Source organism: Rhinopithecus roxellana, chromosome 14 (assembly GCF_007565055.1).
Source record: "Rhinopithecus roxellana isolate Shanxi Qingling chromosome 14, ASM756505v1, whole genome shotgun sequence".
Lineage (NCBI taxonomy): Eukaryota > Metazoa > Chordata > Mammalia > Primates > Cercopithecidae > Rhinopithecus > Rhinopithecus roxellana.
The window spans coordinates 57941493-57968974 of NC_044562.1; the positions used below are offsets into that span (position 1 = coordinate 57941493).

At 60.5% G+C, this 27482-nt stretch overlaps 1 protein-coding gene across 5 annotated transcripts in view; it reads left to right on the top strand.

Moving 5' to 3' along the window:
* KIF1A (kinesin family member 1A) overlaps positions 1 to 26965 on the top strand; it is a 113008-nt gene extending 86043 nt beyond the window's left edge. For 3 of the 5 annotated variants that reach the window (XM_030916630.1, XM_030916627.1, XM_030916629.1), the window contains 12 exons: positions 1412 to 1517; positions 13234 to 13348; positions 15090 to 15223; positions 16768 to 16829; positions 17246 to 17391; positions 18143 to 18343; positions 18905 to 18982; positions 19730 to 19854; positions 20830 to 20982; positions 21567 to 21759; positions 22569 to 22687; positions 23325 to 26958. In XM_030916630.1, coding sequence (XP_030772490.1) covers positions 1412 to 1517; positions 13234 to 13348; positions 15090 to 15223; positions 16768 to 16829; positions 17246 to 17391; positions 18143 to 18343; positions 18905 to 18982; positions 19730 to 19854; positions 20830 to 20982; positions 21567 to 21759; positions 22569 to 22687; positions 23325 to 23367 — 1475 coding nt within the window. In that variant the 3' untranslated portion in view covers positions 23368 to 26958. Of the gene's footprint in view, positions 1 to 1411; positions 1518 to 3811; positions 3839 to 13233; positions 13349 to 15089; positions 15224 to 16767; positions 16830 to 17245; positions 17392 to 18142; positions 18344 to 18904; positions 18983 to 19729; positions 19855 to 20829; positions 20983 to 21566; positions 21760 to 22568; positions 22688 to 23324 lie in introns of all 5 variants that reach the window. The other 2 variants (XM_030916628.1, XM_010377021.2) reach the window with 2 other exon arrangements.
* The last annotated feature ends 517 nt before the right edge of the window (positions 26966 to 27482 follow it).

Sequence of the window (27482 nt, forward strand, 5' to 3'; positions counted from 1 at the left end):
GCTCAGCCTCTCTGGGCTTCATGACTGAGCAGCCCTGTGATTGGACTCAGGGCAAAGAGCGGCCAAGTCACTTTCTGGGGAGCACCTAGCGTCTCTCCTGCTCCTCACCTGGGACCTGATCTCACTGTTCACAGCCTTCTCCGAGCTCAGCATCCCTCCCAAGAGGGCCATGGGACTTTCCAGCCCTGTGAGTTGGACAAGACTGTGGGCACGGGGTCAGTGAAAGGGGTGAAAGTCAAGGAGAGACCCCAGGTGTCCATGAGCAGTGAGTGGGTGCACCCTTGGAGGCAGGGGAGGGAATCGAGGTGCGGACAACAGAAGCTCAGGACCGCAGCCCAACCCCTGGCACTCTGCCCAGACCAACAGGCTCATGGGTGTCAGTTTTGTGGGCCAGGTACTTGGTCAGACTCAGAGCAGTCTGAACACTGCTCAAGTGCAGGCCCCGAGGGCTGGGAGTGGCTCTGTCCGGGCAGCAATCCCTGCAGCTGAGCTGCTTCCCTGCCATGGGTGCTGCCCCAGCATGGACCCAGAGGGCCCTGGCATAGGGAAGGGCACTTTGCTGGGATCCACCTGCCTCCTCCCAGGACCTAAGTGCTGCAAGGTCGTGGGTCGGAGTTCCAGCAATGGGCTGGGGCAGGCCCAGTGTGCACCTGTCAACACAAAATCCTAGCATGTCCTGGCTTTTGTCTTGTCTATGCGTGGTGGAGGAGAGGGAAGCCTGTCGTTCCTTCCTGATGCAACAAAGAAAATGTACACATGTTTGTTTACTCCTTTGAATGAGCAGAACTGTCACTGTCTGGCCAAGAAATTACTAGGTGAAGCCACTAGGCAGTTTTCCTGCCTGAAAACAGTTCTGGTGTCTTTCACAGAGACAGACAGACACCCCCAGTGCATGCATCTTAGCGGGCTCTCCTGGAAATGCCCCTTGTAAGAAGAGGTTACATGGCACAGATAGTGTCCTCTCCTCTCCCCTCCCATCCCTCCCTTCCTCTGCTCTCCTTTCCCTGCCTCCCTCCCTCCCTCCCTTTCCTTGTTATTATCATTATTTTTAGGTGTAAGAAGAAGCAGGAACATTCCTCCTCTGTGTCTTGCTTAGCCTTCCTTTTCTAGCAGTTGGGAAGGCCTATGGTTTCCAGGCTAAGCACCTGCATTTGTCAATGTGTGTACGGGGTGTTCACTGTGGCCGAGAGACAGACAAGAAAGACCGTGGAGCAGTAACTGCACATGGCCCCTGGGTCACCGAGGACCCTGCAGGGCCTCCCTGTTCCCCCTGGCACCGCCTTTGACCAATGCTTTAGTGACCGTGTGGGGAGCTGGCTTGCTGATAGCACCCTCACCTGAGGCAGCCAGCAGGGCCCAGGGTCCCACCTGCCCCTGGGAAGTGACCCGTGGCCCGTTGCCTTTTCTGCAGGCCGTATCCGAAACACTCCAGAGACTGACGAGTCCCTGATCGACCCCAACATCTTGTCTCTCAATATCCTCTCTTCCGGATACATTCACCCAGCCCAAGATGACCGGTGAGTTGGAGACTCCCTGGAGACAGGGCCCAGGGCATGTTCCCAGCCTGCCAGGCCCTTGGCCAACCTGGCACAGGGTCTAGCCACACAACGTGACCTGCTCCACGCTCTCCTGTCCCTCCCTCCTGGCACCTGCAGGAGCTATGCCGTGAGGGGCTGGTGGCCTCTGCGCCCCCGACTCCTCGTTTGTGCACCCCGTCGCTGGTTCAGGCATCATCCCCATGCCCATTTGTTCATCACCAAGCAGAGGGGCCAGCTCAGGGGCTGGAGGATGAGCTGAGTGCTGTCCTCGGGAGTTTTGTTGTTGGGTGGTGTGGGGACGAGTGGCTGTATATCCAAGGACCATGCTGCTGTGGGCAAGTCAGTGGCCTCTGGCAGGCATCCTGGGGCTAGGGGTCGAGCAGCTGGGGTGGGGCGCCCACAGACACTGCTTGGCACAGGCCCCTCACCACCAGGCTGCTCCTTTCTACACTCCCTTGCATGGCCAAGACCCCACAGTCTGGGCAGTCCCAGTCCGACATCATTTGGGCTGGGGGTTCGGCGCTCTGGGATGTCTGCTGGGGTTAGGGGATGGGAGAGGGAGGCAGCCCCTGCGGTTGGCCTGGGCAGGTGGCTCAGCACTACCAGGCACAGCCCTGGTGGGTGGAGATGTCCCTCAGGCTCCACTGCGTCCCAGATGCTGCCTTCCAGGTGCTTGGGGAAAGTGGGGCGGGGGCTCTGGTGTCCAGTCCTGGCTGATCCCTGGGGGCTCAACCTGGCTCATGACGCACAAACCCAGAGGGGAGCCTCAGAGCTGGAGCCGCGGGTGTCTCCATGGCTGTGTTTGTAGGAAAACATCTTTGAGGGCCTCCCTGCAAGGAGAGTCAAGGTCATAAGGAAGGAGGGTGCTGGGGGGCGTCGTCTCCTATTCTGACTTGGGTCCAGACAGAGCTTGGTTTCATCAGAAACACCCAGAAAGTGGGCTATCGGGGCTTAGCACTGCAGTAAGGAGGGCACTGCAGGGGCAGCCAAGGCAGGGGGCAGCTGGATAGTCAGGGTGGGCACAGCGCTGAATAGTAGGGGGTGGGGGTTGGACAGAGACCTGGGCAGGGCGGATGCAGCTCTGGTCCCAGCCCTGCCTATGGCCTTCCAGAGGGAACTTGCCCTGCACTCATGTCCACAGGAGGGTGGACAATTTGGGGGTGTTCTATGTGGAGGTGACGCCATGATGGGGGGAACACGTCTGGGAGAGGGGGAGGTGAGGCAGACCAGGTGGGATGGGTCGGGGCTTGGGGGATTCCTCGTGCCTTGCTTCTCCTGCCACCATGAGAACGCTCCCTGGTGAGGCGTGGAGAAGGCCTGGAGCCCCCAGCACGGGCACTGCCTGCAGGGTATGGGCTGCTGTCCCTGGGCTGTGGGGGACCAGGAATTGGAGTCAGGGTGGGGCCCAGAAGGGCAGGTCTGCTATGTGAGACGTGCTTTGGATCCTGGGAGATGACCTCATTACCTGATTTTCCTGACCTCTGACCCTCCCTCAGCCCAGGCAGCTCCTGGGGTGGGGTGGGCAGGGCCTCTAGCCCACCAACCCCACCTGCTATGTCCCTGCACAGAGGGCTGAGTTTCTGAGGTCTTCCTCAGATCAGCTGCCATGGGTGACATAGGAGGGAGCAGCTCACGGCTGGACCTCAGGCCCTTGTTCCTGGAGGCTCGAGAACCTGTCACTGAAGGGGCTTTGGCCACACACCCGGAGGGCTGTGAGACATGAGGCCGGTCCCACCGTGCCTCTGGGGTTGATGCAGTCCTGTGCTGGGGTCATGGCCCTGGGTCTGAGAAAGGAGGAAGGCGCGTTGCGTGGGCGTGGCCTCCCCGAAGCGGCTTTGGCCCTCGCTTGGCTCCTGCCCGTGCTGGCAGCTCCCTCCCCCAGCCTTGCCCTGGAGCAGTCTCGGGAACTGACCTCTGCTGGCACCCCCAGGCAGGCACCATCCTGTGGCTTGGCTGACCAGGCCAGTGGGCCTTCCTGTGCCATGGACGGTGCTGGCGTCCTCAGCCCCGTGAGGGGCCGGGCTGCTCCAAGGCCTCTCTCCCCGACATGCAGAGGCTCAGGAGCCCTGGCTTCTGGCTCCAGCCTGGGGCCTCGGCCGCCCATGCGCTTTGCCATGGCCTTGCCTCCCACCTGCTCCAGGCCCCGTGCTTTGCAGCCTCCCTGGCTCAGAGTGGGCCTGTGGCCACAGGCCGCTTCCCTCTGCCTGTCCCCTGCCCCGCTCCCGCTGCGCTGCCCGGCCCTCACTAACCGTGTGATTGTTTGTGTTTTGCAGGCAGTTTCTTGATTCGGACATACCTAGGTATCATCTGTGTCCCTTGGTTTCATTTCAGCCTCTTCTTTCCTCCCTGCTCCTCCCCTGACCGCCCCCCACACCCCTGAGAAGTTAACTTCCAGCTTCCTGGACTCCTCACACACGTGCTCACCTGTCCTCCTGTTCCTCCCGTCTTCTTTCTTTTTATTCTCTTGGAATCTTGGTTTGATTTCTTTATTGCTTTCCTACCCCGTCCTCTTGGCTGAGTCCCTTCTTCCCCAACTCCTGGTTCTGGCTGCTTTGTAGTTTCCTGCTCCCCAGTAGACACTGGCTGGCCTCCTGCTCCTCCTGCCCCAGCCTTGCCCGCCCCGCACCACACCTAGCCCTGTGGATGGGCGTGGCATCCCGCACGCTGCTGGCTGGCCCGCTGCCCTTGGCTGCACCACCCTGTGAGGACCAGCCCCACTCCCCTCTCCCTGCAAGGGGCCTTAGCAGGCAGAGCCGTGAGCACAGGGGATGGGGAAGGGCAGACAGGAGCCAGCCCAGGAGACCCTCACACTCCGGCACATTCCACAGCCTCTCGTGAGTCCCTCGCCTGGCTGGGCCAGGAGGAGGGACAGCGGCTTCAGCCACGCTCCTCTGGCTGTGGCCACCAAGCATCCTTTTGTGGAAGTGGTGGGTGGTGAATTCATGAAGAGACCAGAGAGTCCCAGACTCAGGTTGTCCAGCAGATTCCCTTTTCCCCGGCTGCAGTGAGGCCCCTGCCCATGCCAGCCTGGGGCAGGGAGTCGGCGAGACCCTGGGGATGAAGGGCCTCCAAGTCCCTAATCCAGACACTGGTGAGAACTCGAGTCTGTTCCAAATGGAAGGTCAAGGCTGCCTGCTCCTGTGTCCCTGCATGACTGTGGCCAGCATCACGGCAGTTATCCTGTGGGGTGGTGTCTGTGAAGTGAACTGAGCAGCAGAAGGCCTTTCAGACCAGTGTTGGGCCTTTAAGCCCTGTAGTTGGGAGGTGTGAGGCTGCTCCTGGCACAGAGCCCCAGGGCAGTGGGGCTTGGCCAGCACTTTCTGAGGCCACATCCTTGTCAGCTCATGTTGCTATGGGTCAGGACAGATGATTGACAACTGTGGCTTAAGGGACCATGGCCAGGAGAAGATTCTGCCCAGGGGTGGCCGGGCCAGAGTCCCCATTGGCATGGTCCCTTGAGCATGTGCACACACACCTCTTTCCATGAACAGATCTTTTCCAAAGGCTGCTGCACCAGCTCTCCCTGGGGACCTGGATGCAGCAGAGACCCTGTCAAGGGAACCTGTGATGGTGGCTGCACTGAGGAGGGAGCACAGCCCTGCAGGGCCTGAGCAGGGGCCTCCCTCTCCCTGCAGTGAGTCTGGCGGGCTTGCAGGAGGAGGAGACGGCATCTAGCTAGCTGGTCCTGGAGTCAGCTGGCCTGCCTCTGGGAGTTTCCCCATGCTCAGAAAGATCTGGGTTTGGGGAGCCCATCAGCTTGGGCTCTAATTTAGGAGCTGCTTTCTGGGCACGGGGAGGTTTCTGGCCCGTCAGTGTCATCTCATGGCAGGGTTTGTCTGTATTTTGTTCAAGTTTGAGCTGTGCAGTGTTTAGGTCCCACACCCTCTGCACATTTGAGGGGGTGCTCAGGCTGGTCCCAGACACCCCCAGGTATAAATAAACGTTAGCACCTCCAGAAAGGCTCCTGTAACGCAGGCAAACGATGGCACTGTGGGAGGAGAGGAACTTTCCCTCCCTTGCCAGCCCCTGGGCTTTGGGGGCCCATGTACCTGTACCCGAGTGAGGGATTGGGCCTTCTTGTGGCTGTTCCCCCATTCCAGAATGAGCTTGCCGGCCCACACTCCATGGGCAGCAGGCTTGGGACTTGGCCTGCGTAGACTTCAAGCTCAGGGCGTGAAGAGGGGAGGAGAGGGTGGTGTCGGAGTCCTGAGAATCAGACTTGAGCGTCCTTCCTGGGGCCCTGTTCTGCCAGGCCTGGTCTGCCAGACCATGATGGGCAGTGCTGTGGACCAGCAGATGGTGGGTGTGGTGCAGGGCGTCTCATCCCAGACACCTGCAGTGGGCGGGGACCCTGGGGCCTTACAGCGGAGCCATGTGTGGATGTGGATAAGCAGGGGCTCTGGTAGAGCCTTGTTTCCATCCCTGAGAGTGAGGATGGTGATAGCCCCTGTGCCGAACCGTTGTGAGAGGAGAGGAGAGGATGCTGGGGAGGCGCTCGGTGCAGGGCCGGCGCCTGTCACTTTCTACATGTGAGTCGCACTGTTGGTGTCACGGCTGCCTAGCTGGCTGTCACTGTAAAACTCCGTGGTTCCTGAGCAAACGTGTTTCTTATCCCAGTCATTACCATTGTGCTCAGGGGGCTGCACTGGGAAGCTGTGGGTGTCTCTCATACGCATGTGCGCACACACAGAGTGCGGGGTGAAGACCGGGTGTATGTGATGTACTCCTTGTTTGTAGAGAGATTTGCTCCAACCTCCTACCTTGTATTCTTACATCTTACCCAGGGTCATGTAGACTGCCTGCCCCAGGGCCACAGGGGTTGACCTGCCTGCAGCAGGAGTCAACAGGGGCCTTCAAAGCCAGGGTGTCTCCCTGAGATGGTGACAAGGAGCCAGGGAGCAGCAGGGCCCATGGCCACCCTGGCCACCCAGCAGCATGGGCGCTCGTTTCTCCAGAGAAACGGTCCAGCTCTGATGTCCTGAGCCTTCTCCAGCCTTGTCGAGAAGGTCCAGCGGCAAGCTCCTGTTGAGACCCTGGACCTCAGTCTCCCCTCTGTCCTTCCCTGCTGTGCCATTGGTAGGGCTGCAACATTCACCCACACGGTCAATTCATCTTTCACGTGTGACTCAGCCACTCATGTGAGCCACATCCTGTGGGATTAAAGGCAAAATCAGGAAAAGTCTGTCCAGGCGGGTCAGAGCCTGGCTAGGAAGCTCATTCACCCTCTCATCCCTCCCTCATCCCCTCATCCCTCCCTCATTCCCTCATCCCTCCCTCATTCCCCCTTATCCCCTCATCTCTCCCCCATCCCTCCCTCATCCCCCATCCCTCCCTCATCCCCTCATCCCTCCCTCATCCCTTCCTCATACCCTCATCTCTCCCTCATCCATTCCTCATCCCTTATTCTTCCCCATCCCCTTATCCCTCCCTCATTCCTGCTTATCCCCTCATCCCTCCCTCATTTTCCCTCATCCCCTCATCTCTCCCTCATCCATCCCTCATCCCCTCTCATCTCCTTATCCCTCCTTCATCCTGTCATCCCTCCCTCATCCCCTCATTTCACCCTGTCATCCCTCCCTCATCCCCTCATTTCACCCTCTCTTCCCTCACCCCTGAACTCCTCATCCCCTTATTAGCTCCTCCCCTCATTTCCACATCTCCTCCCTCCCTCATTCCCTCATCCTTCCCTGATCCCTCCCTCCTCCCCTTACCCCCTCGTCCCTGCATTCCCTAATTCCCTCACCCTCTCCTCCCCTTACCCCCTAATTCATGCCTCCCTTCATTACCTCCACCCCTTTTCCCTTCATGTTTTCCTCCCTTCACTCCCTCACACCCTCACTCCCTCATCCCTTCACCCCCTCATTTCCTCATCCCCTTCTCCCCCATTCTCTCCTCCCTTCATCCTCTCCTGCCCTCCTCCCCTCCTCCCAAATCCCTCATCCCTCATGCCCTCCTCCCCTCCTTTCCCTATCCCTCATTCCCTTCTCTTCTCATACCCCCTCCCTCATTCTCTCCTCCCCTCCTCCCTCATTCTCTCCTCCCTCCCTCCCCACTCCCTCCTCCCCTCCTCCCAAATCCCTCATCCCTCATGCCCTCCTCCCCTCCTTTCCCTATCCCTCATTCCCTTCTCTTCTCATACTCCCTCCCTCATTCTCTCCTCCCCTCCTCCCTCATTCTCTCCTCCCTCCCTCCCCACTCCCTCCTCCCCTCCTCCCAAATCCCTCATCCCTCATGCCCTCCTCCCCTCCTTTCCCTATCCCTCATTCCCTTCTCTTCTCATACCCCCTCCCTCATTCTCTCCTCCCCTCCTCCCTCATTCTCTCCTCCCTCCCTCCCCACTCCCTCCTCCCCTCCTCCCAAATCCCTCATCCCTCATGCCCTCCTCCCCTCCTTTCCCTATCCCTCATCCCCTCTCTTCTCATCTCCCTCCCTCATTCTCTCCTCCCCTCCTCCCTCATTCTCTCTCCCTCCCTCCCTCCCCACTCCCTCCTCCCCTCCTCCCAATCCCTCATCCCTCCCTGCCCTCCTCCCCTCCTTTCCCTATCCCTCATTCCCTTCTCTTCTCATACCCCCTCCCTCATTCTCTCCTCCCCTCCTCCCTCATTCTCTCCTCCCTCCCTCCCCACTCCCTACTCCCCTCCTCCCCTCATCACTTCCTCTCCTAATCTCCCCTCCTGCCCTCATCCCTCATCCCTCCTCCCCTCCTCCCCTCAAGCTTCCTCCCCTCATCCGTCATCCCCTCATCCATCATTCCCTCCTCTCCTCCTCCCCTCCTTCCTCATCTCCTCATCCCCTCCTCCCCTCCTTCCCTCATCCCTTACCCTCCAATCCCCATAGCAGGCACTAACCAAGCAGGCTGTGTCCTGGCCCTGTGGCACAGCAGTGATGGGGACTGTTGGCCCTCATTCTGGAGCTGGAGTCCCGTGATGGTGTCAGCCAGGGCAAGGGGACTGTGGGGATCTTCCCAGTGGGGAGGGCTCACCAGGAAAGAGTGAGCTTGCCTGAGCTGGGGGCACAAAAGCAGAGGTGGAGGGGAGAGTGGAAGAGGCCAAGCCCCCGACCTGGCACTGCCTCTGAGGCCAGATCTGGTCTAGGATTCTCCTTCTCTGAGGACAGCGACCTCCAGGGCCATGTCGTCCGGTGGAGCTGGTGGGGAGCAGTGACATGCTGGTTGTCTCCCAGCTGGCACGGCTTCAGGGGTGGCACACGGTTGGGGCATCAGCTCTGGCTGTCAGTGGCTGCAGCCCAGTGCTGCTGGTGGAGCCCGGGGCCAGAGCCGCATCCGATGATGCTCAGAGTCCATGCATTCCTCAGCCTGTGGGGACAGGATGCAGCTCTCTCCAGCTGCGCCCCCACCATCTCCCTGCTTCTGTTGTGCCTGTGCCTGGTATCTGGCATGTGGTATGCCCACCATCCCAGCCCCTATGTCTAAGTCCTTCGTGGGATTTGAAATCCAGCTGCAAGGGACCCTCCTCCAGGGAGGCTTCCTGACTCCACCCACTTCCTTCTCGCCGGCCTAGCTGTAAAATCTCTCCTGTCTCTGGGTGGACCTACTGCAGGTTTGCCCCCATGCCAGTTTTCGAACTCTCAAGGGCACCGTCAGGCTTCCCAGTTGTACATTTCCCCACAGGACAGAGCCCAGGGGCAGGGCTCAGTCAGGCGAGGAGGGAGCCTGCAACTGCCCTCAGGGGGCTGGGAGAGTGGAGCCAGCACTGACCAGGACTCAGGCTGGAGGTGGAGAGGCTACAGAGCTGGCTCAGGCTGTGGCCCTCAGGGATGCCTGGCCCAGCCTGCTCCAATTGGCTGGGCCCTGTGCGAATCCTGCTTCCAGCTTTCATCCCAGAGACAGACTTGGGCTGCCTATGTTCTCTGCTCCATTCTTGGATTGCTTGGTCGGTGGTGCCACATGACTGTGTTGTGTCACGTCCAGATCCTGTGAACCGTATCCCTGAGGTCGGGGTTCAAGCACAATCCCCTGCTCTTAGCTGTGTGTTCACATTGGATCAAGTCTTCTGCTGGGATCATGTTCCCCACGGGTGAGGAGGGTCTGCCCTGGCTGCCATCTGTGGCCTCAGCCTGGTAGATCACCTCGCTGGAGAACCTGGGCCTCCACATCCGGACTGCATGTTTCCTCTTGTGATGATTCTGAGGGTTTGGCAGCTGTCACGTGGGATAGAGTGAGGGGGCTTCAGGGGACAGGGCCTGGGGCAACCTCACGCCCGCTCCTGGAGTGGGGGTCCTGGAGTGGTCTCCAAGGCCCTCCCAGCCCACATCCTGCAGTTTTTGCCATGGCAGGGTGATCTTGGCCACCTCTCAGCCTTCCTGGGTCTTGGTTTCCTGCTGTATGATCGCGGGGCACCTGTCAGTGGTTCCCATGCTGTGCCCTGCAAGCTTGGTGGGCCCCAGCTGGCAGTGTGGGTCCCATGTATGTCCCGTGTGGGTGAGCTGCTACTCTGCCAGCCTGCTCCACTCCGATCCACCAGCCATTGTCCCCTCTAGTCTCACTTGGGATCTGGGTAAGACCTGTCCTCCTTCTGTAGAGGCTTGAGGGGAGTAGGGGGACTAAAGAATGTTGCCAGGGACTCTCCTGGCCTGAGATTCCAGGGTCTGCTGCCCGTGACCTGCTGGAGCCAGGCAGGATGTGGGCCAAGGGCTGGTTGAGAGGCATTTTGTGTGCAGCTCCCCTGGGCAGAGTGGGAGGCCTCTAGGGCTGACCAGCAGTTTGGAAATGACCTAAGGACAGCACCATGGCTGTGCCCATGTCAGACCCTGGTCCGGCTGGCCATCTTGGCACCTGGGGGATGGGACAGTGGTATGGGAAGACCCCGTCCCTGCTGTGCACAGAGTCCTATAAGGCCCCCTCCCACCATTCTCTCCCCAGCTCACATGTGAGACTCCACCACAGTCAGGTTCTCAGAGAGATTCTAGTCCACTGGGGTCTGAGCAGGGCAAAGCCACATGCTACCTGGACTGAGAAATTCTCTGCTAGGACCCCCAAGGGGGTTGTTATGGGCCTCATGTGGAAGTGGGTTCATGTTCTACTTACAGCCCAGGCCTGGCTCCAGCAGAGTCCACTTGCTCTAAGGGGCAGCCCCTGGCTGGGCCTTAGGGTCCTGCCTGCCTCACTGGGCTTGTTCCTTTGCTGTGTCCCACTTGGGGCCAAGGAGCCCCAGGATGGGGCAGGAATATGGTTCCTGATGACTGAGGAGTGCCTGGGCTGGGAGGACCTGGTGCTTTCTGAAGGGTGCACAGAAGGGAGTAGGTGCTGATGCTGGAAAAGACCTGCTGGTTCTGATCCTGGGGCCAAGGGGTGAGGGACGGGTGGGCTGTGTCTGCACACACAGAGATGGAAGAGAAGGAAGGGGAAGAGAAGCAAGCTGAGGCCCTTTAGGGACTTTGGAGGCAGAAGATAGAGGGTCCAGCACGGGACTGAATGCTTGGGCCCAGCAGGAGAGACAGAGCTGGTGGGAACTGCAGGCTGGGCCTTACCCAGTGCATAGAGGTAATGAGGATGATAGCGATGCTAGAATGTACTAGATAGTGACGTATACCAGATAGTGATGCTGACATATACCAGATAGCGATGCTGACGTGTACCAGATAGCGATGCTGACGTGTACCAGATAGTGAAGATAGTGATGCTGACATGAACCAGCTCCAGGTTGTGTTCTCATTGCGCTCAAGTATTAGCTCATTTAATCTGCAAGACATCTTGAGGTAGGGGCAATTACTGCCCCATGGTACTTGCAAGGAAATGGGGCACAGAGCTGTTGGTGACATCCTGAGGCTATGCAGCTGTGAAGTGGCTCTGCGGTGTTCCAGGCAGTCTGAGGCGCTTGTTCCGGGTCAGGCTGCAGTGGCTCCAGCCCTGGCCTGCAGCCCAGACCCTCCACAGGATCCCGCAATGTTCCAGGAGAGGAGTAAATCCCTCCAGGCCTTTGTCCTGGCTCCCAGGCATCCACCTGGTCCGACTGAGGACAGACGCAAGGCTCTCACTGCAAACCCCAGGGAAGGGGGTGTCTGCAGGGCCAGGGCCAGGGGCCCCACGTGGGGCTTGCACCCCAGCCCTGTGTGCAGCGAGAGCTTGGGGGCCGTGAGATCCAGCGTGTGCCTGCAGAGCTCCTAAGTTTTCTGCCCTGGGTCTTGTGCCGGTGCTTGTTCTGACGTCTCCATTTCTTCTGTGTGTGTACGTGTGTGTCCTGGCTGCCTCCACCTTTAGCGTTTCATTGGGAAATGACACTAGGTACAGCTCACTTTTCTCTTCCACCCTTGCTTGGTCTGTCCTCTTCTGCTCTTCCGAGTTCCTTTCTCCTCGGCGTCTGCCTGCTTCTATGCCCTTTCTCTGACCACCCACTGTCCTCACTTTCCCGGGATTGCTCCTCCGTGACGTGTGTCCAACAGCAGCCCTCCCTGGTCCCTGCTTCCTTCCACACCCCCGACCTGTGAGACCCATGCCCTGCATCCCAGACCATGCTGTGTAGTAGACAGGGCAGCCTGGTGCCACCTGGGCTCCACCGCGGTCTCTGGAGGGGCCCGGCCGCCTTGGAGCCTGCGTGGCCGCCCAGCTGTGTGTGTCGATGTCTCTGAACTGTGTCCTTGTGAGGATGCTTGGAGGGGAGCTGGGCGAGGCTGGGCGGGTGGTGGGGTGGGGGAGCTGAACCTGCTGCTCAGGGTCTGCAGAGTGGCCACACTCTGGATTCAGGCAAATTGTCCACGTTGGCTGTGACCAGTCCTCCCTGTGAGCACCAGGCCTGAGGAAGGAATTCTGTCACTCCGCCATCCAGAGGGCTGCAAACAGGAACTCTCACGTGACAGAAAACCCTGTTCCGGAGTAGATGGCACCCAAAGCGTTTGTGGAATGCAGTTCAACCCCATGGGGATGTAAAATCCCAGGCCCCTGGGGTTGGCCCTGAGCCACCCTGGGACAGGGTTAATGGGCAGCTGGTTCAGGCTGTGCTCACCGTAACTCCAGGTTGGGGATCAGGGACACAGCGAGGCCGCCGCTGTCTCCCGTGTGTTAACAGAGAGACACTCTTGCACACGGCCTCGCAGCAGCCGCCCTGCCTCCATGCCAAGCATCCTCCCCCCGGGGCCTTCCTCTGCCCGATGGACCAAGGGTGAGTCCATTGTCAGAGGAGATGGACCATGGAGGTTTTTGTCAAACCCGGGCAGGTCCCCTTCAGGTCCAGGGAGAGATGGTGGTGCCTCCTTACTCAGACTGAGGCTGGGGTGGGCCCGGTGCAAGCTCTGCCTTCTCCCTCCCTGCCTCTGTCCTTCTTCTCTTCTCTGCCCGAGTCCTTTCCTCCTGCCCTCCCCTCTCTCTTCCCTGTGTTCCCCACGTCCCAGCTCCCTGTCCTGCCTCCCTCTTCCCTTCCCTCTCTGCCCTTCTTGTTCTCATTCCCTGCTGCCTCCTCTCCTTCCAGCCTCAGCGTGACAGCTGGGGCACCATTTGTGGTGGTGCTGGGAAAATGCTGGGCTTGCTCCCATCAGGGCGTCTAAGAGACCCTACTCTCTGGGTCCTGAGTAAGGAGGGAGCCGTCTTTCCTGGTACCGCCGCCCGGGCTTCCAGCCTGTGCCCCCGGCCGCTCCCTTGCGGCTGCCCCACGTCTGTCACTCTGTCTGTCTGCATGTCTCCGACATGGCTGAGAGCAGCCCCCATGCCATCAACTTCTACTTCATCTCTGCTTCCTTTCAGGACCTTTTACCAATTTGAGGCTGCGTGGGACAGCTCCATGCACAACTCTCTCCTGCTGAACCGGGTCACCCCTTACCGAGAGAAAATCTACATGACGCTCTCTGCTTATATCGAGGCAAGGCACCTATGCCAGGGCATTCCATCAAAACCACCCAGACCCGAAGCTTGAGGTTCTTGTAAGCTCTGGACAACCCCAGATGACCCAGACGACTTCTCAAGTTCTTAAGTTCCTGGGTTAAATTCGTGTACCTTTTTGGAAAAAAAAAAAAAAAAAAAAACTGAACTACAAGGTTGAATACATAAATTCATGTGCATTTTTTTTTTTTTTTTTTTTTAAAGACAGAGTCTCACTCTTGTCGCCCAGGCTGGAGTGCAATGGCGCAGTTTCACTGCAACCTCCTCTTCCCGGGTTCAAGCGATTCTCCTGCCTCAGCCTCCCAAGTAGCTGGGATTACAGGTGCCCGCCACCACGCCCGGCTAATGTTTGAATTTTTAGTAGAGATGGGGTTTTGCCATGTTGGCCAGTTTGTTCTCAAACTCCTGACCTCAGGTGATCCACCCACCTCAGCCTCCCAAAGTGCTGGGATTACAGGCGTCAGCCACCACGCCCGGTCTCCGTGTGCTTTGAATGGCAGTTAACTCACTCTGCTAAACTTAGTGTGTGGGTGTTGTCCTTGGGATGCAAGGACCACCAGACGTTGTGTCTGCGTTCCGGGCAGCACAGAAACAGAAGTATCCCATCCCCACGGCCCCCCAGGAGTCTGCAGTCCACAGGCCGTGGCCAGACCTGGGCTGTGGCCTCCCTTCCAAGTGCAAGAGGCAGCTGGAAGTGTGGGTGTTTCTTGCTAGTCATAGTAGTGAGGGAGAGGGAGGGTGGGGAGCAGTGGGTGGGGGCATCTGCAAGCATGTCCCCTCTCCTTAGTTAGAGCCAAATTATTCCGGCTTCACATGGGGATGGCGTGACCATCTCACCGGACGGTGGTGAGGTTGTGCTGAGGAGATGTTGGCCGAGCTCTTCCCAGCGAGTGCTTGGGACTCTTCAGCTGTGCATAGCAACTGCCCCTACTTCAGGAAGACACAGGGGCCAGCTGTTTAGCAGTCAGCGTGTCATCCACCAGGAAGTTGTTTTCTGTGGTGTTTGAGTTAAAATGCTTGTGTTCAAACAAGACCCGGTTTAATCCTCACAGACATTCCAGGGTCGGGGAGGGTGTCGCCCCAATTTTTTTGTTTTTTTGTTCTTTTTTTTTTTGAGACAGAGTCTCACTCTGTCGCCCAGGCTGGAGTGCCGTGGCTGGATCTCGGCTCACTGCAAGTTCTGCCTCCCGGGTTCACGCCATTCTCCTGCCTCAGCCTCCCGAGTAGCTGGAACTACAGGTGCCCGCCACCTCGCCCGGCTAGTTTTTTTGTATTTTTTTAGTAGAGACGGGGTTTCACCGTGTTAGCCAGGATGGTCTCGATCTCCTGACCTTGTGATCCGCCCATCTCGGCCTCCCAGAGTGCTGGGATTACAGGCTTGAGCCATCGCGCCCAGCCTGTGTCGCCCCAATTTTATGGTGAGGCAGCTGAGGCCCGAGCAGTGGGCCTGTGCCTGGGACCCTCGGGGTCCCCACACGTGGAGACCAGTCCCTCATGTAGCCCAGGCATGCACAGGGCTGTGGCTGCCTGTCCCCAGTGGGGTTTGACTTGAGGGCAGGAGCAGAGACTTTCTCCTGCCTGGGTCCAGGCCACACCTGAGACCCTGGGAAGGCCCTGGGGCTGCCCGTTGGTGCTGGGCATTGTGCCCCAGGAGAAGACTAGAAGGGCACCTGGGCACTTGGGGTATCCTTGTGCCTGAGCCCCACCCCCGTCTATCTCAGATGGAGAACTGCACCCAGCCAGCCGTCATCACCAAGGACTTCTGCATGGTCTTCTATTCCCGCGACGCCAAGCTGCCAGCCTCACGCTCCATCCGCAACCTCTTTGGCAGTGGGAGCCTTCGGGCCTCGGAGAGGTAAGCCCCTAGGGGTGAGGGCCACAGGGACTCCCACCCTGGTCTCGGTGCAGGCCAGGTGTGGCTCTGCCTGGCAGCGGTCCTTGGGCCACCCGGCAGCTCACCCTGTGCGAGGCCCGGCCACACTCCTGGCTGGCTCCCTGTGCTCAGTCCCCTCCTGCTCACCCCAGATGGAGACTCCGTGGAGGCCATGGTTCCTGCAGGGTACACCGACACCAGTATGAGGGACTTGAGGGCCAGCCTACGGGGGACGGGAGGAGGGGCAGGCAGTCTCACTGCAACCTCCGCAGTGGGTGATCCTGGGGCCACACCGTGCCCCACTGCCGGTGACCGTCTTCCCTGGGGACCACAGGAACCTGTGCCATGGGACTGCCCACAAGGCACTGAAGGAGAAGCTGGATACATGGGCGGTGCCTGGAAGGGGGCTCTGGACACAGCTTCCCACAGAACGTGCTGGGTGGCTCTTCTTGGAGGCTGTTGGCACCTTGGGGAGCCAGAAACCAAACACCAGGACCAGCCGTGCTTGCGTGCTGACCACGTGCTTGCACTCTTGGGGGTGGGGGAGAATGAGCTGGAATGTCAGGGCCCTGACAGCAGGGCCGCCAAGGCTACCGGGCACCCATGGCTACCTTCAGTGGGTCTCCCCGTGGTCTGCCACAGGGACCTGGTATCCAGGTTCACACTGGGCACAGCTGGGAGGAAAAAGCTTGGGGGTCAGGACCCAGTGTCCTCAAGGGCTGACTGGTCATTCTGGAGGTCACTCAGTAATTGTGCAGTGCCACCGACCTGTCTGTGGGAGGGTGACTGCGGTGCTCTCAGAATCTGTCCTGGGCACAGTGGGGCTGCTCTGCGGGGTACGGGGCTGCTCTGCGGGGTACAGGGGCCGCTCTGCGGGGTACGGGGCCTGCTCTACGGGGTACGGGGCCGCTCTGTGGGGTACGGGGCCTGCTCTGCGGGGTACGGGGCCGCTCTGCGGGGTACGGGGCCTGCTCTGCGGGGTACGGGGCCGCTCTGCGGGGTACGGAGCCTGCTCTGCGGGTACGGGGCCGCTCTGCGGGGTACGGGGCCTGGTCTGCGGGGTACGGGGCTGCTCTGCGGGGTACGGGGCCTGCTCTGCGGGGTACGGGGCCGCTCTGCGGGGTACGGGACCGCTCTGCAGGGTACGGGGCCTGCTCTGTGGGGTACGGGGCTGCTCTGTGGGGTACGGGGCCTGCGGGGCTCTCGATGCCCTGGAGGGACTGGAGATGCCAGATGCTGTGCTCATGCTGCCTGTGTCTCCCCTGGGCTGGGACAAAGTGGAGGCTGCTGTCGGGGCAGGTCACAGCCCCATGGGCACCTGAGCAAGACCAGTCAATACATCTTTTCTCTGGGGGCCGGAGGGGGTCTGGGATGAGGACTCTGAGCAGGGGCTGTAGCTCAGGGACCTCGACGCCCCAGCCAGGCTGAATGTGCGGTTGATAGTGGGGAAAGTCAGCAGCCAGGTTGGCTGTGTGTCCCCACTGCGGGGCCTGGTGACTGCATGTCACTCCTTCTACTCCCCGCAGTAACCGTGTGACCGGCGTGTACGAGCTCAGCCTGTGCCACGTGGCTGACGCGGGCAGCCCAGGTAGGTATCTGCCCTGCTCTCACTGGGTGGGTTCCTGGACTGTTCGACCCCTGCCCACTCGGGGTGACCACAGCTAAGCTGCCATTTGCAGGGGGATCCCTCACAGAACACAGGCACTCACCTTGTGGCTTCTGGAGTTGTTCCGAGATGGGAGGAGAGTGAGGGAGGAGAGTCAGGCCTGCTGGCTTCCTTGGGTTCCCAAGGCACAGCCCAGATGGCCATGGGACGCCGGGCTGGATAACTTCCTCTGGAGGGGGCCTGCATGGCTCTTTGGGCCCCAGGGTGGACCAAGGACCAGGGGAAACTCATCTTCACCCCAGAGGGGAGGCAGTTGCAGAGGCGGGCGGACCTCTAGGGTGGGTGGGAGGAGCAGCCACCCATCAGGTCCGGATGGGGTGTCCGCATCCTCCGTCCAGGGATGCAGCGCCGGCGCCGGCGAGTCCTGGACACATCTGTGGCCTACGTCCGGGGCGAGGAGAACCTGGCGGGCTGGAGGCCCCGGAGCGACAGTCTCATTCTGGACCACCAGTGGGAGCTGGAGAAGCTGAGCCTCCTGCAGGAGGTGAGGCAGCCTCAGAGGATGAGGCCTGCATGGTCATGCCCACGTGGCTTTGTCTGCAGCCACGAGGAGAGGGCCCAGTGCCTGGTGCCCACTGGGGTGCAGCACAGCGCGTCGGGAGTCACAGCCACCTGCAGGAGGAGCATGTGATGCTCCAGTGTGCACCGCGGGGCTGCGTGGCGCATGACAGAAACACAGCCGGTGTAGCACAGAGGCATGCTCTGGAGTTAGCCGAGGGAGACTCAGGCATATAGACAGAGGCCAGAAAGGGACCCGGAAGGAAAGTCACAAGACCGGGCTGCCCTCTGTGGCTTTGATCAGGAAAACCAACATGCAGCATCTAGGCGCTGCCTCGGGCCGAGTGTGTGTGACACGTGATGCGTGACGTGTGAGATGCGTGAGGCCAGGGCTGTGCCCACCCCTCAGCCCTCTCCCGAGGCCTCCAGCACTGCAGGGCAGCACAGCCCTGCCCCACAACCTGGCGCGTGAGATACATGTGTCCGAGAGGGAGCAGCTTGCTTGCTGGCCATGAAGGCAGCAGGGCTGGGGTGGGGGCTGAGTGCTGTCAACCCTGGAGCGCCAGGATCTGTTCCGTCATTTCACAGCTGAGGGCCATCAGTCTCCAGTCTTAGCCCAGGGGAAAGGGGGGCTCTCCAGGGGTCTGCCCAGAGGGTCATGCTGCTGCTGAGGCTGAGCCCAGCTCCAGAGGTCACCCCTGAAGTGCAGCAGGTAAGGCCTTGTGTCCTGTGTGAAGGTGGAGAAGACCAGGCACTACCTGCTCCTGCGGGAGAAGCTGGAGACCACCCAGCGGCCTATCCCAGAGGCACTGTCCCCGGCCTTCAGCGAGGACTCTGAGTCCCACGGCTCCTCCAGCGCCTCCTCCCCGCTCTCGACTGAGGGCCGCCCATCACCTCTGGAGGCTCCCAATGAGAGACAGCGGGAGCTGGCTGTCAAGGTGGGTCCAGCTGGTGGGCAGCACAGCCGTAGCCCCAGGCCCTCAAGGGCCCTGAGTCATTCCTGGGCAACTCCGGCAACCCAGCCTTGCCCATGGCTGCTCTGGTTAGCACCACAAGGAGTTAGGAGCTCGAAGGGTCCCTAGGGTCCCCTTGCCTGCTGACTCCACCCCACCTACACTGAAAGTTGGGTGCCTTTTGCAGCCTCCCTTCCCAAGCAATGATTCGCTCTCTTTTGAATACCTGTGCTGATGGGGAGCTGACTACTTCCACCCACAAGTGGCTCTTTTGGTGGCTTAACGGGCCTCTGGGAAGGCCTCCCATACTGGAGGCAGCATGCCTCTGGCCCTCACACCAGGCCCTGAGCCTGAGCCTGACCCTGGGAGGCTTCCTGGGCTCACGCAATGACGGGCGGGGTGGAAGTGCTGTCCACCTTGACCCGCTGTGCTGCGGTGTCGGAACCCACCTGTGTCTGGGGAAGGGTGGGTAGAAGAGCCTGCAAGGCTGGCTGAGCAGCGTCCCAGGAGGCCTGGCCCCTGACCACGTGTGTGTTCTGTCCACAGTGCTTGCGCCTCCTCACGCACACGTTCAACAGAGAGTACACACACAGCCACGTCTGCGTCAGTGCCAGCGAGAGCAAGGTGGGTGTGGAGGGGCTGCACCAGGCTGCCCTGCGGGGCTCGGGCCCCCATAGGCAGTGGTCCCTGAGGAAGACTCCCATTCTGAGTGGGAAAAGGCAGTTAAGAGTTTCCTAGGAACACATCTCAGTGCAGAGAGACACCTCATAGCTAAGTGGCTGGTTTCCCTGGGTCAGCCTGGAGTCCATGGGAGGTGGGAACATGAGTGAGGGGCCGGGTGGGTCCTGTGACCTGGGATGCACCCATGTGCTTGCAGGCTTTTGCTGTTTTCCTGGCCCCCACCCTGTCTGGCCGTCACCCTGTGGCCTCTGGCCAAGCCCCCACTTGGCTGTCCCTCCTCCTCCTGGGACCGACCCCACCCCATAACCTGGGAAATTGCCCCTGTGCTGCATCCAGCCCTGGCCCACAGCTTTCTTTGCCCCCATGGCACACCCATCGCCACCTCATGCTGGCATGGGCAGGAGGCAGCAGGGCAGAGCTTACCCAGCCCACTCCTCGAGGCATTGGTGGGGTGGCTGACTGGGTCAGGTCAGAGCCTGAAGTGCTGGGAGGGGCTGGCCAGGGGCCGCAGGGGCTGAAGGGGGCCAGGGGTCTTGAACTGGCCAACTTTGAGCCAAGGCTGCTGGTAGGAGGGGTGGGGTGCCCTGAGCAGCAGGTGCAGGGTAAACGCAGGCACAGGGAGCAGCACCTGCGGAGGCCGGAGACCCCACTTCCCTGTGTCCCCTGAAAAATACCTTCTCTCCTCCGCAGCTCTCTGAGATGTCTGTCACCCTGCTCCGGGACCCATCGATGTCCCCTCTAGGGGCAGCCACTCTCACCCCCTCCTCCACTTGCCCCTCTCTGGTTGAAGGGCGGTATGGTGCCACTGACCTGAGGTGAGTGAGCTCTAGGCTCCCGGAGAGGCTTCTGGCACCACGGCCGACCCATGGCAATGGCCATGACTCGGGCACGGAGAGCACAGAACGGGGGGCCCCAATGGCCAAGTGTCTCGGGATGGCCACAGGCTGAGGGAAGGGCCTGGAGAAGTGGAGTCTGCAGCCCTCTCAGAGGGCACCTGTGCCCCGCCAGCTCCATCCTAGTGTGTGTGTTCTCTTCCCTGAAGAAGACCAGAAATGCCTGGAAAACAAGCTAAAGCTCCCTTTTCCTGAGACAGTGCTTATAAAATAATGGAAAAAGAAAAGGTTATGAAAGAGGGCGTGGGCGCTGTTAGGGTCAGTATTGCGGTGGGAACACCTGGCCCCTGCAGGTCCGCATTTGGAAGAGACCCCATATGAACCCCTTATGTCCGATTCATAAGCAGGCAGATGGTTTTCACTCTTGTTTTAAAATGCCTTAAGGGTTCCAAATTTTGGCTTAAAAAAGAAAGACAGTGGCGTCAGCTGGCCTTGTCTTCTGCAGGCCTCCTTGACCACCGGGTCAAGTCGTGTGGGGCCTGGCCCATGTAGGGGGCCCATACGGGAGGCCAGCTGTGCCCTCTGCTCCAGTGGCTCCTTAGAACCTCGTGTCACCTTCAGTCTAATTGTGGAATTAAAGAGATGCTGGACTTGCTTTCACAGGGTGGAGGTGGGGGCAGGAGAGCCACTGGGAGAAAGGCATGGAGTGGGGCACAGGCTCCCTGGCTGGGGCCCTGAGGTTCCTGGGGGACCCTCCCCACCAAGCCCAGCACTTCCTGGAATTGGGCACAAGCTTGGCTGTCCTGGTGGACGGGCCCCAGGAGCTCCCACTGTGGGCACAGCTTGGGAGACCCCACGAAGGTGCCCTACTGCGGCTCTGAGGAGGGTGCAGCCTGGGGGAGATGGCCCTAGGCCCAGGGAGGTCTGCAGTGTGCAGCACTTCCCTCTGCTTCCCAGGACCCCACAGCCCTGCTCCCGGCCAGCCAGCCCAGAGCCTGAGCTGCTTCCAGAGGCTGACTCCAAGAAGCTCCCTTCCCCTGCCCGGGCAACAGAGACAGACAAGGAGCCCCAGCGCCTGCTGGTTCCTGACATCCAGGAGATCCGAGTCAGGTGTGTGGGCCCCCCCTGGAAAGCACCGCCACCAGCTCTGTGCTGACAGGGGACAGGCAGGCCACCCTGATCCCCATACTGGGGGCGCAGGTCCCAAGTATGGGACCCTCATACTTGGGGAGACAGGCAGGTTGCCCGACCCCCATACTGGAGGTTCAGGCAGGCTGCCCCTAACCCACATGCAGGGGCAGCTCCATGCTGGGAGGTCAGGCAGGCCCCTGGGACTCACATGCCTGGGCTGGGAACCAGCACAGAGCACAGAGGAGTGGGTGGGGTCAGAGCCAAGGCCCAGGTGGGGAACTCGTGGTCACGGGGCACGTATGGCAGCCTTGCAGCAACTTTAGCTTTTTTCTTTAAGGTTTTCCATTTTATGGGGGGAAACTGAGGCCCAGAGCTGGGTGGGTGGTCTGGTCTCCGGCCTGCTGGGTCAGGGTTCTGCCAGGCACCCTTCGATGCCTCGACCCGCTTTCTGGCTGGGGAGGTGGGTGGCACTGCTGTGTCCCAGCTCTGGGTGGTGGACGGTGAGCGCCCAAGTCAGCTGCCACCCCCACCGAGGGCCCCAGCAAGCAGCTCTCTGCCCTCAGCCCGATCGTCTCCAAGAAGGGGTACCTGCACTTCCTGGAGCCGCACACGTCGGGCTGGGCCAGGCGCTTCGTGGTGGTGCGGCGCCCCTACGCCTACATGTACAACAGTGACAAGGACACCGTGGAGCGGTTTGTGCTCAACCTGGCCACCGCCCAGGTGGAGTACAGCGAAGACCAGCAGGCTATGCTCAAGGTGCGGCTGGACCCGGCTTCGGCTCGGGCACCGGGAACCCCAGCAGGGCAGGAGCTGAGCCGCCGCCCTCTGCAGCCCTGCGTTGGAGCAGGAGGCCCTTCTGCTCACCCCGGACTCTGGCCCTCCATCCTGTTCCACAGAGACCAGGCTCACGGACTCAGCCTCAGGCCTCTGCCTGCTCATGGGGCTCATGCTCCTGGTGACAGCTAGTGGGGATGGGCTCCGGTCAGGGCAAGCATTAGTATTCTCCTGTGTGATGGCCGCAGCCATGTCCCCTCCTCTGGAGTCACCCAAGGTGGTGGCACCAGCCCTGCAGAAATGGGAGAGCCACAGGGCTCAAAGGAGCCCTCCTACCCCCACTCTGCCCGGCCCCTGCAGCTGAAATCGCCCTGGACAAGTTCAGGAGCCCAGACTTCTTCAGGCTGGCCAGAGGAGAAGTTTCTCTGAGCCATCTGGAGGTGGTCCCAGTGTCTACGAGATGGTTTTTTGATTCCCTGTGGTGGAGGTGGGTGGTGTGGACCCACATCTGGACCAGCAACCCAGCCAGGGTCCCAGGGAGCAGGGGCCATGTGGGGCATGCATGTCCCGTGGGGATGCAGAGCAGTGGTGAGGGTGTCCTGGGACCACCAGCTGCAGACGCGTCCAGAAGGCAGTCACAGCCCTGGCTGGGTCAGCCTTTCCCTCTGTGTCCCCTCCCTGGGACTTTCCTGGCGGTGCCCCTTCCCTGCCTGCCTGGGCCCTGGGGAGCAGGAGGGTGGTGTGCTGACCACATGGCCTGGCACCTCCTCACCAGCATCCTCCCTCTGCAGACACCCAACACGTTCGCGGTGTGCACGGAACACCGTGGCATCCTGCTGCAGGCCGCCAGTGACAAGGACATGCACGACTGGCTGTACGCCTTCAACCCCCTCCTGGCTGGAACCATACGGTAGGGCCGCCTGCAGGGCGAGGTTGCTACCACGGGGGTCCTGCCCTCAACCGGCTCCTGGTCAGGACCATTTGGTAGAGCCTGGAGGATGAGACTGCTCTCCCGGGGGTCCTGCCCTCAATCCCTTCCTGGCAGGGACCATTCAGTAGGGCCAGCCGCAGGGTGTGGTTGCTCTGCCAGGGGTCCTGCCTGCAAGGCCGCCTGGGGAAGCAGTGTGGCCAGGGGAAGGCGGTGCGGCCTGCCCTCACTTGTGTGGGCTGGGGACACCCTTAGGGCTGTTAACACTCCCTGAGTCATGGCTTCTTGTGGAGTGATAAATCCCAGGCCATACTTTCAAAATTACATCCTCACCCAGTGGCCTTGGCATGGGGAAACCGCGTGCCCTGGGGCAGGCTGCGGAAGGAGCTGGTCCCTCCCACAGCAGGGATGTGAAAAGCAGGGTGCAGAAGGGGACAGGTGGGCTGAGTCCTACACACTGGAAGCAGAGATTCAGTCCCTTCCCCAGGTGGTGAGGGAACCAGTGGGGACATGGGGTCTGTGGCTGCCCCTCACGGCTGCCTGCCTGCGGAGGGTGTGGTGGATATGGCCTGCAGGTGTTACTGGCCTGACCACGCCGCCTCTCCCAACTCTCCTGCAGGTCCAAGCTCTCCAGAAGGAGGTCTGCCCAGATGCGGGTCTGAACCCGAGCCCTCCCATGACAGCCGGCAAGCCCAGCCCATCCCCACCCTTGTCCTCGTCTGTCCTGTCACCTGCCACCTGGCCCCTCTCCTGCCAGACAGCCCACGACTGGGTCGACCCCCCAGGGGACACCCATGCCAGGCCCGGGGACCTGTGCCACACGACCAGCTGTGCTCTCAGCAGAGGCTGCACGTGTCAGTTCTTCTTGCATAATGTGCTCTGGTGGAACAAGCTGGGAGGGGCTGGGGGGGTCCAAGGGCACAGGTCACGGGGTTCTTGCTGCCGTTCTAATATTTTTTTAAGCATAGACAGACTTATAATTAATATACGTTAGTTAGTGACATTGAAACGGTCAACTCGGAAATTAACTATAAGACTTGTTCTATTTATAAGTATTTATTTCTAATGCCTCCACATAGCCCTGTAATATTCAGATGGAACCCCCAAACACCTCCACCCCGTTTGTTCCCACGTGTGTCTCCCAAACCTGCTAGGGACAGGCAGGGCAGGGCAGGGACACCTTGGAAGGCCACAGTGAGGAGCTGTCTGGACCAGTGGGGCACCTTGGGGCTAGCACATGGGTGCATCACCTGGGCCCCAGGCTTCTCCATAGCCACATGGGTCCTGGGTGTATGTGAGGGAGGGTGGGGGGTCTTCTGGTGCCTGAAGTGTGAGCGGCATGGAGAGTGGTGTGAGTTCCTCTGGTGGGAGGTAGAACGCACATCTCTTCTGGGCAGCCACCTGAGATGTGACTCTAAGAAGAGTTCCGGCAGCTTCCCCCAGGAAAGGGTTTGGGGTGACACTCGGCTCTAGCTCTGAGATGAGGCAGACGGCACCCAGGCTGTGATCTGTCCTGGGCGGGGACTGGGAGGGAGCAGGGTCAGGATCACCCGCCAGTGTGCAAACTATGGGGCTGTGTGCTGTCCCCGGACCATCAGGGAAGGGTGATGGGTTGAGACCAGGATGTCAGGGAAGGTCGCAATTCAGGGTGACGGTCTAGGTGTTGAGGGCTGTGATGCAGCCTCTTCAGCTGCGGTAAGAAATGGAGTGAGCTCAAGGTAGCTTCTGGGAAGAAATTTTGCCACTAGCAGGTTTCTTACAAAGACTTTCCTCTCTTTGTTGCCAGGGCAGAGTTTCTGTGAGTCCCACTGAGAAAATCCATGGGGTGGGGTGTCCCAGTCGGTGGGTAACGGAGGGCAGCTGGCTCAGTGGTTACTGTCTTTAAGGAGCTCTTCCCTTCTGCATCTGGAGTGTCCCTTTGTTCTTGTCCCATTTCACCCCCTCTGCAGACACCAGTGTCCCAGGGCCATCCAGGACAGCACGGGGGCCAGTCCCAGGCTGAGAGTCTGGTCATAGGAGTCATGTCCAGAGGCCTAGGGAGGTTTTAGGGCCCTCCCCACCCACACCCAGAGGTCGATGTGGGCTCTTTTTAGCTCAAGGAAAGACAGTAGCCGAGCAACAGAGCCCCTCTCCCGCCGTGGCCCACGGGAGCAGTTACGTCGGGTCTGGCACCCCAGACCTAGAGCCAGGTGTTCTGGCACCGCCCAGCACTTTCACCAGATCCTGCTTCCTGGAGTGGGGGAGACGCTGCACCCCACTGGTTCTGAGGCTCCTACCCTCCCAGGCTGTCCCACGTGATGATGACATGAGCCTCAGAGACCCCGATCCCATGCCTGGGGAGAGGCAGCGGCTCGGGAGTCGGGGAGCATGGGCCTTCCACACCACATGGGAAGGTTCTGGTGTGAGATTTTCCTCTGGGAAGGTTGCTCGGACCCCTGAAGTTCCACCTCGGAGAGTGGGGTGCAGGGCAGGCGGGCCGGGGCCCACGCTGGCTGCAGTCTCTGTGGCTGCCTGCCTGGGACAGCCTGTTTGGGAGCTGGGACCGTGGGCTTGCCTTTTCATACCTGGGCTCAGGTGCAGTGTAGCCACTGCCGCCCTCATCCCCTACCTGGGAGGCTCTCCCAGGGGCTGATGAGGGGTTTCTGTGAGGAAGAATCAGGGCTCAGGAAGCCATGCCTGGGAAGGCAGGACACAGGACACAGCAGTTTTCTTTGGAAATCTCCCAGGTGAGTGAGGATTCACATCCCAGAATAAAATTCAGAAGCCAGGTGGCCTGTGCTCCCCATGGGTGTCCTCTGGAGGCAGTGGGCCAAGAGGCAGAGAGGAGAGAATGCAGAACAGCTTCTTGCAGAAGCACCCGCTCTGGCGTCCAGGCAGGAAGGAGAGGCAGGGGCAGAACACGCTGGTCTGAGATGAGTCAGAGCCCCACGGGCCCCAGGCAGGCGAGAGGAGATGCAGGCCCTGCCACGGCCCACTCAGGTCAGCCAGCCTGAGGCTGCGGCCTCCAAAGGGTCTGGGTGCCCCCAGGTCGCAGGTGTCTGAGGCCAGCCAACCTGCAGAGCACTTGCGGCATGGATGGGCTGAGGGGAGAAGCCTGGGAGCTGCCTCAATTCAGAAGCCTCCACTGCCATGGAGGCTGCCTGGCTGTGTCCTCTCGGCCAGGTGCTGTCTTGGCCTTGGCTAGGACCCAGGGCCACGCCGCAGCCCCCGTCGACTCCCTCCTTCCAGGCCTGCTCTAGTGAGGGGTGCCTGAGCCAGGGCCCAGAAACCCAGAGCTGATGGTGAGAGGAGGCCGCCTGAGTCAGGAAACCTGGCTTTTTGAAGTTCTCTCTGCCAGAAACCACCTAGGGATCACATTAGCTGAGTTCCTTGAGCTCCCCAAGACTCAGTTTCCACATCTGTGAGGTGGAGGGCTGGTGTGGAGGTGCTCACGGGGTGCAGTGGTCAGGAGACAGTCAGGCCCAGCGTGGCTGCTGGTTCCTGCTAAGTGGGGAAGGTGAGATCTGGAAAGCCATCTCCCTCAGATGGCTTCATCTAATGCTTTATACTGCCGAGTCTGGGGGCTTGTTTTGGTTTGGGGGCAGCCATCCTCCACCAGAAAGGGGGAGCTCCTTCTGCTGCGGCTCCAGATAGAGAGGGATGCCGGGCTCCAGGCCAACCAGCACTCGGGCTCTGATGAGACCCGGCCAGTGCCCAGGGGTGCCAAGTCCAAGGCCTCCCACTGAGAGTCATCCCTTGGAAGATGCCAATGTTTCATTCACCAGCTGCACAGGCACAAACTCTCCCACCCAGGACGGCTGTGATGAGGTGGCCCTCCCTGTCAACCCTGGTCCCTGGAGTCCTCTGCACCTGGGGCCCTGGTGGGGCTGATGTCACAGGTGTTTGCTGTGCTGCTGCACTGGTCCTATGCCAGCCACACCCGTGTGGGGACCACGGAAGGCACACTCCCTCACCCCTGGGGCCGGGCCATGCAGTCCCCCAGATGGACAGCAGCTGTGGTGACCTGCGTTTCTCCCTGGGCCTGTGCTTCCTGTGGTTAGTCCAGTCCCCTGGTTCCCCTGTGGCTCAGAGGCCGCGTCCCTGGCTTGTACATATGTGATTGCTGTGGGCACACCCCAGACCCCATATCATAGCCACCGTCCCGATGTCATGACGCTCGTCCCGATGTCATACACCCGAGTGTTAGCCCTAGGTTCCTGTACTGTGTGTGCACTTGAGGCTCTGTCCAATTAAGAAATAAACGTGGCTCTTACCCAGCACTCCCGTGGGCTCTGCTGTGGCTTTATTTGCATGTTAGGTGTGTTGGGGGGGGCCCGAAAAATGGTTGCAGATGCACGCATCCAGCATGGTCCAGAGACAGTGCCCCTCTCCCAGTGATGAAGCAGGGAGGGGCTGGCTCTCAAGGTGGGCATGGGGAGGTGGTAGGGAAGGCGTCAAAGACTTGAATGTACAGAGGGTGCTGGTCTTGGAAGATCAACTTCCACCTGCCTCCCTCCATGACCGGCTGCACCCCTGTAAACCAGCCCCGGATGCTTCCCCAGGGACCTACCACCCTCATGCCAGGCCACTGCACCCATCCCAGGCAACCTCTGGGGCTTGGACCTTTCAGAGTCTCTAGTCCATGGGGTCTGCGCCTGGGCCCAGATCCTCAGAGCCTCCTGGAGTTCTGGAGGCCGGGCCATCGCACACGAGGGCCTTGGTCTTGTCCAAGGCATGGCTGCAGTTTGGGGACCAGCGTCCCACTGATGGTTGATGGGAGGATGGGGTGACAGCCGTG